The 13,556-nt window shown below is 48.1% G+C and overlaps 4 protein-coding genes and 1 non-coding gene across 5 annotated transcripts; all 5 read right to left on the reverse strand.

The window, feature by feature from the left end:
* Positions 1-2,150: 2,150 nt before the first annotated feature.
* On the reverse strand, positions 2,151-2,883 carry Pmar_PMAR027540 (basic transcription factor 3b, putative). Its single transcript, XM_002768648.1, has 4 exons — positions 2,774-2,883; positions 2,590-2,697; positions 2,479-2,541; positions 2,151-2,425 (listed from the first exon to the last, which is right to left on the reverse strand). The coding sequence occupies exons 1-4, from the start codon at positions 2,856-2,858 to the stop codon at positions 2,172-2,174; spliced, it is 510 nt and encodes a 169-aa protein (XP_002768694.1). The 5' UTR covers positions 2,859-2,883; the 3' UTR covers positions 2,151-2,171.
* A 1,329-nt stretch (positions 2,884-4,212) lies between these two features.
* Pmar_PMAR027541 lies at positions 4,213-4,285 on the reverse strand. Its single transcript has one exon. It is a non-coding gene; the product is annotated as a tRNA-Glu (tRNA).
* Positions 4,286-7,686: 3,401 nt separating this feature from the next.
* Positions 7,687-8,679, reverse strand: Pmar_PMAR027543 (NADPH--cytochrome P450, putative; the record flags this gene model as incomplete). Its single annotated transcript, XM_002768649.1, has 1 exon — positions 7,687-8,679. One exon carries the CDS (start codon positions 8,677-8,679, stop codon positions 7,687-7,689), a length of 993 nt encoding a protein of 330 aa, XP_002768695.1.
* Positions 8,680-8,735: 56 nt separating this feature from the next.
* Positions 8,736-10,385, reverse strand: Pmar_PMAR027544 (NADPH cytochrome P450, putative; the record flags this gene model as incomplete). Its single annotated transcript, XM_002768650.1, has 1 exon — positions 8,736-10,385. One exon carries the CDS (start codon positions 10,383-10,385, stop codon positions 8,736-8,738), a length of 1,650 nt encoding a protein of 549 aa, XP_002768696.1.
* A 131-nt stretch (positions 10,386-10,516) lies between these two features.
* Pmar_PMAR027545 (pyruvate:ferredoxin oxidoreductase, putative) lies at positions 10,517-13,195 on the reverse strand (the record flags this gene model as incomplete). Its single annotated transcript, XM_002768651.1, has 1 exon — positions 10,517-13,195. The coding sequence occupies one exon, from the start codon at positions 13,193-13,195 to the stop codon at positions 10,517-10,519; it is 2,679 nt and encodes an 892-aa protein (XP_002768697.1).
* Positions 13,196-13,556: the final 361 nt, after the last annotated feature.

Here is a 13,556-nt window from a genome sequence, read left to right on the forward strand (position 1 = left end):
ACTAAAAAGTTAACATGTGTGAAAACTAACAAATTTCATCCCAGAATTTTCATATTGTCATCAACACATGTAGTTGACCATGTGCGTATTCTCATCACAACCCCCCACATCAACCTTACATACCATCATCATCCCCTTCCAAAGGCCGAGGGGTCCTATACGCTGGTGGGCAGTAATACATGTGCTCATTAAATGATAGTGTTGGTGGATGAAAATACCTCAATGAAAATTGCAAATCAGTACAGCGGAGCGATGCAAACCTCTTCTGAGATTCCCGCTGCTTCCTGTCCTCTTGTGGCTTCGACATACTGCTTCCTACAGGCACCGGTCTCGGAACTGATAATAATTACGAGATAAATTTCACCCACAATTTCCCGAAAATTGCCCAATCTGTAAATACTGTTGATTTTCAGCGTGCTATTACTCCCAACACGGTGAATGACCTTTGCGTATGTGTAGGGCACCATGCTCTTGATAACAATTTCGACAAAATTATGTTTGATTTCTGCAAATTTATTCCCGAATTTTTCCCATATATTTGACCAAATTCCCGAGCTCAGCTGTGGCACTCTCCGACTCACTCTGGGCCCTCTTCAGAGGAGGTTGGCTCATCCAACCAACTGCAGGCAATGTCGGTGCTGCTTCCAATACCTCACCTCCACATCATCACAACCCCAACCATGGACTATTCGACCCACCTGGTGGCCTCGAACAACAGTCCTACTCCTACTGCCAGCTGGTGAACTGTACCCGAATAGGGACCTAGTCATGGGCTGATGACCGCTGTAGCCTGGTGGGTAGTCGCTTCGTTGAGGAACTCCCTGAAATAGTAGAGATAAGATGACACCCGAGCTCAAGGAGCTTACCGGCTCCGTCATGAAGTGATACGTTGATCGAAATACGGACAAGTCCGGTACGGAAGTTCCCAAAGAGTAGTAGCTCCCAGACGCCATGCTGCCAGTACTGACAGGGAAATGTGGCCAAGGTGTGGTATGAATATTGATTAACACTGCACATGAACAGGTCGTGAAACCAGGGAAGCATCCAGGCACCTATAATGTTCCCGGGAAGGGGAATCATCCACGTATGGCTAGGAAGGCATTATTCCTCAACAAATCAGTTTCCCATGTCGATATCATCACATTAGGAACATTTTCCACCCTAGGAACGTTGTCTCTCAATTTCTGAATGGGTCTCTGCTCTGAAACCAACAACTACAAGTTTGAAAACCACCACAACAGAAACCAAGCCTTCCTGCCTCCTTGAACGGTGTGGTGAAGGGTACACCTTCATACCCGTCCACTGGATGAAATCGGGCAATGCGAACTCAAGGGGATTAATACATACCACTCGCCGAGGAATATGGACTACTACCAGCATACTGACAGCATGCAGTCAAGGCATAGTAGTGTAGACCTCGAGGCTACCCCAGGAGGAGAGTATGCGGCTATTTAGGGCTAGAAAAACGGGCAAGACTGATACCACTCCTCTCGGAATTTATATCACGTAATCGATGATAATCCTTGTATGAGATGATTACCTTACCCCATACAGCCGAACCCAGGACGACTCGAGATGTGTCCAGGGAGCCTGCGAGGACCCATTACTCTACGAAGGGTATGAACACCACTAGCCGTATAGACTACTGATCTCCGTAATATTCAGTTGCCCTTTTTACGGTAGTAGTAGATCTGAGTTGATGATAGGACATCATACTCCCCCATACATTGGTAATGATCATGACAGCATTCAGAACCACAGAGGCAACCCTACAGACCCTTCCAATGATGAGGTCAGCAAATCTATTTTCAAAGTAGACACACAAAAAGTTATTATAAATCTGTATTACATCTATATTAACAACCTGGCAAAACCGGTGAGGGACATTCCTTGACAGAAAACCTACAGGGCAATTTAGAAGACACCGTAGTTATACTACGGTGTATTCAAAACATCATTTTGGTGACCTAATCGAGTTAGGAGAGTCCCTGCTGTTGTTGATAACGCCAAGCATAGAGATTGCAAAGGTCCAGATTACCCCAGTGCTGAGTATAAGCTCCTAGTGAATACCATAACTATGCAGCATAATATCTACTACCACTAAATTGTGATGAAACTCAAGTACGATATTGGCACTGAGGAAACCGAGAGGACGACAATAGATCATCAACTTAATGCTTCTCCTCCTCCTTGGAAGCCTCCTCGAAGTCGCCTTCCACCTCAGGGACCTCAGCAGCAGCCTCCTCCACCTTAGCCTTCTGCTGGGCCTCTTGGGCGAGCCTCATCTGGTTGGCGATCTCCTTGAGCATAGCAACATTCTCAGGTCCGAGCTGAGGGATGATCTCAGGCATGAGCTCATCAACAGTCTTCTCAGCAGCGTTACCACCAGAAACGACGAAGGTGTTCGCGCCAATGGCTGCTTGGACTGAGGTGAAGGAGAAATTATTATTAGAGAAAACCATACCACACCTCGCCTACATTTCGGCCTCTCAAAGTGAATGATATTGGAATCAGCCTTGAACATGTTGACCTCATCTATACCTGAGCACATAAGATACAAGCCCTGCCCAGTTCCTGATGACCACCTACCAGGAATCTCGTGACATCCAAGTCGCTTAAGCATACCGAAGAGCTTCTTATCATCACTAGCAGCACTCGAGCCGCGATGGACTGCCTTTCTATTCAGACGGGCTGAACCTGAGAGTCACTATAGCGCAAATATTAGTAATGAACTCGAGTGAAAACGGCAAGTGAATTTCCCTAGGGCAACTACCTCTGCCTCCAGCTCGCTGAGCACCATCACCGAGCTTGGCGCGGAGTTGGGCTCGGGCTTCGAGGATCTTCGGGTCGGTCTCCATTTCTATTCAGTTACTCTCCTCCCAGTAGGGGCAATAGGGCAGCTAAATCGATCACGGAGGGGGAGGAATTATTTGACCTAAATGCACGTAAAGTGCAAGAAAGTTCCCGGTTCAACGAGGGCTACGAGCATTTTTTGATCCTTGCGCTCAAGAAGGGGCCAAAAAAGAAAGAAAAATCAGCAACAGCACTGGGGCAGAATCTAGCCGTTCTAAACACTCACTGAAGGCCAAGATGAGTGAAGGAATCAAGAGACGAAGTCGATGGCCGCAGCCTTAGAGCAGAAGAACGTGATCGTTGTATCATGTATTGCTCGTAATTAAGGACCGTTTCAATCTGCGCTCAAGAAGGGTGTAGTGAACACGTCGATGGATTACTGTAGGCCCGAGTGAAATGTGATAGTGTTTGCTTTTACAGGCATGCGATCACCGTCGATTTGTCATATTTTCAGTAGCTTCATTAGCACACTGAGCTGTAGGCTGAAAGACTCCCCAACCTTGGCTTCATTGGTCCTTGCTTACGACTAAATACTCACATATCATGGGGATGAGTCGAACTAACCGGTGTGGAGGGGACCGAGACCTCACTCGAAGCCCCGTCCATCTCAAGACGACACTGCCCCCGAGTAGCATCATGAACGTGCCCTACTCCCTGGACTGGAGGCCTCGAGTCAGTCTTGTCAACCAACTAGGAAAAATATCTCGCCAGTTATTCACGAGGTGTTCATCAGCCCTCTCCTGAGCCTCAAGAGGTTTGCATGTGAGATCAAATTTCGCTGATTCCACGTGAAACCACAACGTGTCCGAACGTTAGAGAAAATGTCGAAAATTAGCCGTTGGAGGTGGAGGAGCATATGATCAAAAGTGCGCACGCTGTGGCGAACAGGGATTTTACTGATCATCCCAAACATCTTAGGAATGAACAGATCTCTGAGGAGGCGGCTTGAGTTTAATCTGCGCGAAAATGAGAATGCGCTTTTCGGAGACGGAAAGTATACGAGCGAAAAAGAATAAGTTAGGTTGTCGATGATAGAAGGATTTGGCGAGTTCGTTTGCTCCAAGTAAAAAATGCGTCTTATTCGATGCTTATGTACCATCGGAATTTCACACAGTCGGAGGACTCCACTGACTTAGTCAGATCAAGCTTCGAGTTACAGCCGAAATTTCGATAGGGAAGGACCTGAGCGTTTGTAACGACTGACGATTGGGAATTTTGGAAGGTACTTCTGGGACATGAAGGAAGAAGACTGCATAGGCAATCAAGTCGATGCGCTGATTCGGTATGGATATGAATAAGAGGGTAACAACAGGATTGGTTACAGCAACTGACAAAAAAGTATAAGTAGATTCCGAAAATTTCCGATGCGGGGACTCGAACCCCGGTCGCGTGGGTGAGAGCCACGAATCCTAACCAGCTAGACTACATCGGAAGCTGAATTTAATATGGATGACGCTGGATATAGACACCTCTCCCGGGTGTTGGATAACCATCATGTATCCGAGTGTCCATAGACCGTAGATATCCATGTCCGACTGTCCATAGACCGTAGATATCCATGTCCGAGTGTCCATAGACCGTAGATATCCATGTCCGAGTGTCCATAGACCGTAGATATCCATGTCCGAGTATCCATAGACCGTAGATATCCATGTCCGAGTGTCCATAGACCGTAGATATCCATGTCCGAGTGTCCATAGACCGTAGATATCCATGTCCGAGTGTCCATAGACCGTAGATATCCATGTCCGAGTGTCCATAGACCGTAGATATCCATGTCCGAGTGTCCATAGACCGTAGATATCCATGTCCGAGTGTCCATAGACCGTAGATATCCATGTCCGAGTGTCCATAGACCGTAGATATCCATGTCCGAGTGTCCATAGACCGTAGATATCCATGTCCGAGTATCCATAGACCGTAGATATCCATGTCCGAGTGTCCATAGACCGTAGATATCCATGTCCGAGTGTCCATAGACCGTAGATATCCATGTCCGAGTATCCATAGACCGTAGATATCCATGTCCGAGTGTCCATAGACCGTAGATATCCATGTCCTAGTGTCCGTAGACCGTAGATATCCATGTCCGAGTGCCCATAGACCGTAGATATCCATGTCCGAGTATCCATAGACCGTAGATATCCATGTCCGAGTGTCCATAGACCGTAGATATCCATGTCCGAGTGTCCATAGACCGTAGATATCCATGTCCGAGTATCCATAGACCGTAGATATCCATGTCCGAGTGTCCATAGACCGTAGATATCCATGTCCGAGTGTCCATAGACCGTAGATATCCATGTCCGAGTGTCCATAGACCGTAGATATCCATGTCCGAGTGTCCATAGACCGTAGATATCCATGTCCGAGTGTCCATAGACCGTAGATATCCATGTCCGAGTGTCCATAGACCGTAGATATCGATGTCCGAGGACCCGTGACGGTCATAATGGTCCGTTATTAATGGACGTATAGAATCGTGAACTTGATAACCCAACGCCTCCACAGCTCAGGAGTGGGACCACAGTGCTAGACATGTAACACATGGACATGACACTACAAGGACAACAGGAGGAGGGTTCCACTTCTCTTACGGCACTTACGGCCATCATCATCATCACCCTTCGAACTAACCTTTTCAACAGGAGCTCCACTCTTGCTAGACTCAGACTCGTCTGTCCAAGCATCCGCATCAATGCGAATAATATGTCGAGAACTGTCAACGATAACAAGTGTGACACATCTCACCTTCCGTGTCACCTGTCTAACATAAGCTCCTCAAGATTCTCCTCGGCCCTATTCATTTTCTCCCGGATAATTCTGGTAGACCTCACAGTGTCAACAGTGCAACCTTCATCGTCCGCTGATTCCAACGTTAAGGTCCGTGCTCCTTCCTTGACTGCATTAAACGCTGTCAAGAGGAATGCCAAGCAGTGGACGTACTTATGAGCACTCCGTCAATCCAGCGTTTTCTTTTCTGAGTTCGCTGGGCACTGAATTGGCCTGATCCTTCAAACTGATCAAGAGGCTCTTCCTGAGACCTACATCGTATTTTCCTCGTTCTTCTCTCATTGTCGTCATCATCATTATTGTCATCTGGAATCGTTGGTTCATCACTGTTCACAGGTTTGCGTTCTAGGGCGGGCTTCTTCGGTGGTGATTTGCTAGGGACGGGAACAAGGAAAAACTCTTCCTCATTCTCATCGTCGTCTAGTATATCACCAAGGAGGCGGCCACCAGTCATAACTAGGAAATACTTGTTCTAGGTCTGAGAGCAACACTTCCAATCCAAACGCATAGTCAAATCAATGGATCAAGTTTATGCCTCCACAGAGTTGTACATCGGCGCCAGATAAAACTCAGTTTTGAATTTTCATAAGGCATTATTTTTTCTCAAGGCATGTGAGCTTGTCTGTACGCTTTTTCCCGTGCAAGTTTGACAAGTGAGCAGGCGAGGATGACAGTGTTACAAGCAAGTTTGACCTTGAGAACTCAAGGTTGACGGGATTCAATTAGGTTACAATGGGGAGTACCGTTTGGGTACGGAGAGTGAAAGAGCCAGCACAGGAGAGAACATAGGAGTCCAGCACAACCCTGACGTATGTCGGCGTGAGCCTGGGGTGGGCGACGTGCAGTAACTGCACTGCAGTTGTGTCGTCACAGTTTCGTACGCACCATATAAGATATGCATTAAGTAAACCTCTCAAAGGAGTAGCAGTTTACTGATGAACTGGACTGCTGATGTAGTTAGCGAGGCCGTGCCTCGAGTTTCTTTTCCCAACCCATCCCGCCCGTGCAGAAGCGGCCTGTGATCGTAGTGCTCCACTCGGTTTATTGACCTCGGTAGCACTCCGGATCACTTGGCCTGGGCTCGAAGACTTGGTGTTTATATAGCGTAGTTGGCGGAGTGGTAGAATTCAGATCTACCATTGGCGCCAACCCGGCTCAGACCCTGGCAGGGGCATACGACCACAGATCGCGCTTCTTCTTGGGCGTTATATTCTTCTTTGATAGAGTGTTGTTAGCTCTAGGGAGTGTATTATGGGGGTACAATGAAAAGTCACCGCGAACATAGCTAGAGCAATCCAAGATTAACTTACTACGAAAGTCTTCGTTGGTCGTACGCTTAGTCTGCAACCTACGAGGGTGACTATGGAAATACATATTTGATTGCCTCACTCGCTGCATTATGAAGATTTGTTCACGAGTTGATTGGAGATGTATGAGCATATTCCCGCAGCAGAAACTCTGCCTTCGAATACCAAGGGATATCGCTCAGCGGTAGGAGGGGTAGTGTATTATCGGCAACAAGAGAGTCTTTTCAAATGTTTAAAGACTGAATCAACTTCGGATACTCTTGGGAACGACAGGTGAATATTTCGTATGATTCTGACTTGATGGAGGTCAAGAGCCGATGTCTATCAATAATACCACTCCTTTTGGAGCATTTACGATATCTAAAGTTAGCTTCACAGGTCACCTACTGGTAATACCAATTTGGTATTGTGATAAAATGGAATCAGTGTTCCTACTTGTGGAATAGGAGTTTTTGTGATGCCGAAGATCGCAAGTTGTATTGTCGGAATTGAAGTTAGTGAATCGACGCGCTATCTAAGTTGGAGCGCTGCCGAAGTAGAAGTTTTAATGGGGATATCTTGGATGCGTTCGCCTGGCGGAGTTGATCTTCCGCCAACTTTAGAACACAAATCCTATAGACTTGATAATAGAGAAAATACAATCACATTCGATAACGAGTAGTAGATATCCAGCAGCCCTAAAGAGGGCGGAAGTGCACCATACAACAGTATGAAAAAAGCGATTTAGACTAGCTTAATACACTTCAGGGCAATAACGATCGTTTTCAGCAAGGTCTTCGAATATCTCCTTAGCCTTCTCAATCGAGACGTTCTCACCCTTTGCAATGGCGCGATAGACGGCACTCCTGATGTCGTTCTCAACCTGACCAGCTTGTCCGCAAAGATAGAAGTAACCACCCTTCTTAATGAGATCCTCATAGACACGAGAGCTGTTATCATCGATCTTGTTCTGCACATAGACCTTCTCCTTCTGGTCACGAGAGAATGCGGGATGAAGCTCAGTGATGGCACCCTCCTTAACGAAACCATCGAGCTCGTTACCGAAGATGTAATCCTTACTCTGATGACGGCACCCATAGAAGAGCCACATGGGACCAGTCTGGATGCCCTGACGCTTCATCCAAGCACGCTCCTGAGAGAAGGCGCGGAAGGGAGCAAGACCAGTACCAAGGCCAGCCATGATCATAGGTGTCATCGGGCTCTCGGGGAACTTGAAGCTACCAGAAGTGATAGTGGCGGTAGTCTTCTGACCCGGCACGATACGCTGGATATAATCGGTAGCAGTACCAGTTCTTCGGACACCAGAGGCAGTAGTCCAGTTAACAATCACAACAGCAAGCTCGATGGCCTTAGGACCAACGAACCTCGGGGAACTAGCAATGGAATAGAGCCTAGGCTTAGTGCAAGGGATGAGAGTGATCAACTGATCAAGAGAAGGACGAGCACTGGTGTACTTATTGAGGATATCAGCGAAGGTCACAGTCTCACCAGCCAGCTTGGTGTACATATCACGACCCTTGGTATCATCGGGGTTGCCGATCAACGCCAGCTCAGCCTTTTCCTTGGGATCCTCAGCGAACTTGGACAGAGTCTTGTAGAAAGCCCTGTTGGGACGACCGAAGATATCCAAAGACTCCTCGAAGAGCTGGGAGATAGTACGGGGACGGAGAGAAGCAGCGCGCTTGCGGGCATCGATGTTCTCGGATACAGGAGTGATCTTAACCATCTCCGAGGGGTTGAGACCATAAGACTGAAGGAAAGCACTAACTCTGCCAGCTTCGTTCATGGGGTGGATGTTGAGGACATCACCAAGAAGATAGGGAAGATCCTGACCATCCTCCAATTCGAAGCGCAAATGACGAATATCCCTCTCGTAGTCGCTGGGAGTATTACTCCCGGAGTAAGACGATCGTTCTTCTTCAAACCAAGCTGAATAGTTTGAGGAGGCATGATCCTCTCATAAGGAGCAACCACGACTTCATCAGAGTCAAGCTCACGAACCTCGAACTGAGAGTCGGGAACGGACCCGTCATCAACAGGCTCAGGAGCATTCACAGACTTCCAATAACTCGGCATCCAATCCTCAAAGGCAGTCTCATACTTGTCCTCATCCTGATCGTTACCGAGACCAATGGCAACTGTCCTTTGACCGCCCATCTGAGCGAAGATATCGTCAATTCTCTTGGCAGCAGTGCAGAAGTGATGATAACTGGAGTCACCCAAAGCAAAGACACCGTATTGGACACCGTCCAACAGATGAGCATTGGAGTTGTCCTTAGCAGCAAGCTGCAACTGCGCAGTGAAGTGAAGGGCAGTCCTAGGAGTGGTACCCTCACCAGTAGTAGCGCAAAGAACCATAAGGTTCTTGTTTTCAGGGAGCTCACTCACGTCCATCTCATCGCACTCCATGACCTTCACAGCGTAACCACGCTGACGGGCCAGTTCAGCAACACGATAAGCCAAGGCCTCGGTAGTACCGGTCTCGGTGCCGTACAGAAGAGTTAGCGGAACACCATTAGAGATATCTTCCTGACCCAAAGCAGCCCATCTCTGGTACTTGCTGTAACGTTCACGGACCCAAGCATCAAGCTCAGACCTGTATTTCTTGTACAAATCGGCATCACGCTTCTTCAAGGCACCGAAACGCATCTCGTTGTCGAGGACAGCATCAACACCCATGGTGAGCTTCTTGGTATCAAGAACGAAGGGGTTCTTGCCCATCCTCTTCAACATCGGGTTATAACGATAGATCGGGAAGTAGCCGGAAGCAGCAACGGTCGCCTGATGCTGCATAGTGTGGGTCATAGCATCAAGGTTCTTATGCTCAATGCAGGGAGAGTAAGCCACGATAACAGAGCAACCATCATAATCCTCGGCCTCGGAGAAAGCCTTCAAGGTCTGATCGTAATTGGCACCCATTGAAACACTGGCAACGTACACAGTGCCATAATCCATAGCCATTTCAGCCAAATTCTTCTTCTCGACTTCGTGACCCTTGGTCGCGAACTTGGCAACAGCACCGATGGGAGTAGCCTTGGACTTCTGACCACCAGTGTTAGCGTAGCACTCAGTATCCAAAACCAAGACGTTCAAGTCCTGGCCGGAAGCAATGACGTGATCGAGTCCACCATAACCGATATCATAACCCCAACCATCACCACCGATGATCCAGTTAGAGATCTTAGGAATCAAATCGGACACATCAAGAATCTCCTGAATAGCAGGATCCTTACTGGCTTCGGCCTTGAGAAGAGGCGGGAGAGACTTGGAAAGAGCGGCGCACACAGAAGGATTCCTGAAGTTCTCAACCCACTCATTCAACTGGGTGTACAACTCAGGCGAGAGCGGACTATCCTTTCCTTCGAGAAGAAGTTCCTGTACACGAGCCTTGAGCGCCTTACGACGGACAGAGGTGGTCACAGCCATACCCATACCATATTCTGCAGCGTCTTCGAAAAGACTGTTGGCCCAGGCGGGACCAGTCCCATCATGCCTCGCAGCGAAAGGAGTAGAACCGTAAGGAGCACCCCAAATACTGGAGCAACCCGTAGCATTAGCAATCATCATGCGGTCACCGAACATTTGAGTGAGAAGGCGAACATAGGGAGTTCACCACAGCCAGCACAAGCACCATGGAACTCGAGCAAAGGTTGGTAGAACTGACTGCCCTTGAGGGTGGTTTTATCAAACCTTGAAGATCGATCAGGGAGACTCACAGCATACTCCCAGTTTGGCTTTTCGATATCCTCGAAATCAGCCAAGTGCTCCATTCTTAGAGCATCATAGGGGCATGCGTTAACACAGGTCTCACAACCAGTGCAATCCAAGGGCGAGACCTGGATCCTGTAGTGAAGACCGGCAACCTCGGCACCACCCTTGGCTTTACGACTATCAAAGGTACTCGGCTTGGCATCATCCTCAGCTTGGGACAACAAGAAGGGTCTGATGCAAGCGTGAGGACACGACATAGAGCAAATATTGCATTGAGTGCACTTGTCCATATCAACGATGGGGATCATCAAGGCAACGCCACGCTTCTCGACCTTGGCGGTTCCAAGAGGAACCTTACCACCGACGAGTTCGTCGTTGGCAAAAGCACTAACGGGAATATCATCACCGCGTTGGAGAGCAACTGGAGCCTGGATATTCTCAGTGAAACTTGGTTTATTGATAGCACTCTTCTCCTTAGCCAAGCTACCAAGAGCGTCATGGTAGTTTTGCTCAAATCGGAGCATACTATCCGAAAGATTCTTCCAGTCAGCAGGAACCTTGATCTCAGTGATCGCATCAAGAGCCTCATCTATCATCTCGTAGTTCTTCTGGACAACAGCTTCTCCACGATGACCATAACTCTTCCTGATGGTATTCTTGTACAAAGCAATGCACTCCTTGAAGTCCATCACATTAGCGAGCTTGAAGAAGACAGCCTGCATAACAACATTAATCATGCGGCCCATACCACACTTCTCAGAAACTTTGAACGCATCGACGTTGAAAACCTTGGCATTCTTTTCAGCGAGTGCCTTACGAACACCAGCGGGTACATGTTCGTTCCACTCCTCAACCGTAGTGAAGGGCGAGTTCAAGCAGAAGGTACCATTGTCCTTAAGATGATCAGTCATACGATACATGTCTATGTAAGTCGTATTGTGACATCCGACGTAGTCGGCCTTGCTGACGGAATAGTATGACTTGAGAGGCTCGGGACCAAATCTCAAATGAGAAACTGTCAAGCCACCAGACTTCTGTGAGCTATAAGCAAAGTATGCTTGGACAAAGAGGTCAGTATTATCGCCGATGATCTTGGTAGCGTTCTTGTTAGCACCAACAGTACCATCTGAACCAAAGCCATAGATGAGGCACTCAACGGTCTTGGGATGAGACACGTTGATCTCATCATTGAGAGGCAGAGACCTGTGAGTCACATCATCCTCGATCCCCACGGAGAAGTGATCCTTGGGGTATTGAGCATAAAGATTGTCTGCCACAGCAGCAACACATTTGGGTGTGAACTCCTTTTGTCCGAGACCCCAACGGCCACCGATCACTTTGATGTTCGAACGGCCAGACTCTTGAATAGTACTGGCAACATCCAAATAGAGAGGCTCTCCGAGAGCACCAGGTTCCTTAGTCCTATCAAGGACAGCAATGCGCTTAACAGACTTGGGCAAGGTCTTGAGGAAGTCTTCAGCGGACCAGGGACGGTAAAGACGGGGCTTGAGCACACCAACCTTCTTGCCTTGCGCGTTGACGTAAGGTAGAGACTCCTCAACAACACTAGCGCCAGAACCCAAAATAACAATTGCTGCCTCAGCGTCCTTCGGGCCGGACCATTGGAAGAGATCATAGTGACGACCAGTAACAGCGCCAACACGGTCCATCTCCTCCTTCACAATTTTAGGAGTCTTATCGTAGAAAGCGTTGGAAGCCTCGAACTGTTGGAAATAAACATCGGGATTCTCGTTGGTACCGCGGACATAAGGGCGAGTAGGATTGAGGGCTCTTGCACGATGAGCATTTAGTGCCTTCATATCGATCATCCTTCGCATCTGATTGTAAGGTAAAGTATCGACCTTCTGAATGCAATGGGAGAGACGGAAACCATCAAAGAAACTGACGAAAGGAACTCTGGCTCTGAGAGTAGCCAAGTGAGATATCAGAGCCATATCATGGCACTCCTGGACAGTATCGGCGTCAATCATGGCGAAACCGGTCTGACGGACAGCCATGACATCCTGATGATCACCAAAAATGGATAAGGCCTGGCCAGAAACAGCACGTGCGGCCACATGCATAACACAGGGGAGGAGTTCACCAGCTATCTTGTACATATTAGGCACCATAAGGAGGAGACCTTGACTGGCCGTATAGGTAGTGGCCAAAGAACCGGCCGCCAAGGCACCGTGGAGGGCACCGGCAGCACCGGCTTCAGACTGCATCTGAGTTATCTTGGGGATATCACCGAACACATTCTTCACACCGAGCGCTGACCACTGCTCAGCAAGCTCAGCAGCAGGGGACGAGGGGGTAATAGGGTAAATGTAGGCGGTTTCCATCATAGCATAAGACACATGGCACACAGCAGTACAACCATCCATAGTCTGCCATTCACCACCACTAGGAGAAGCCTTACCGGCGAAATGTCGGGGTAAGGAGGCAGCAAGAGCGTTTCGCGACGCCCCAAGAGCACCCTTGGTGACGACACTCAAACACGGAGAAGTATGATTCAATGTCGAGAGCATACAACAAAAACTCAAAAAATAGAAAAATCGGTAAGCTGAAATGACACAAGCTCACTTTACTTCATAACTGTTTAAGTTGACTTCGACTGTAAATAAGACAACCAAGACGATCATGAGCCTAGCCAGAAGAAATTCCAAACGAAAAATCCTACGCTGAGCTCCACAGCTTCGTCACAAGCTCAAGATATCCATCTCTGCCTTCAAGTTTCACATCCCTGAAGCGCTAACCGGAAGGTATTATCGACCGCAACACTCTGCCAACCTCAAGGACCTGGATTTGAGCAGTTAATTGAAAATGGCGGATTGAGGAGTGCCAATTGGGTTCCACGTTGACAACTCTCGATTATGGTGAACACCACAA

This window comes from Perkinsus marinus (genome assembly GCF_000006405.1).
Source record: "Perkinsus marinus ATCC 50983 genomic scaffold scf_1104296967704, whole genome shotgun sequence".
Taxonomy (NCBI): Eukaryota; Perkinsozoa; order Perkinsida; family Perkinsidae; genus Perkinsus; species Perkinsus marinus.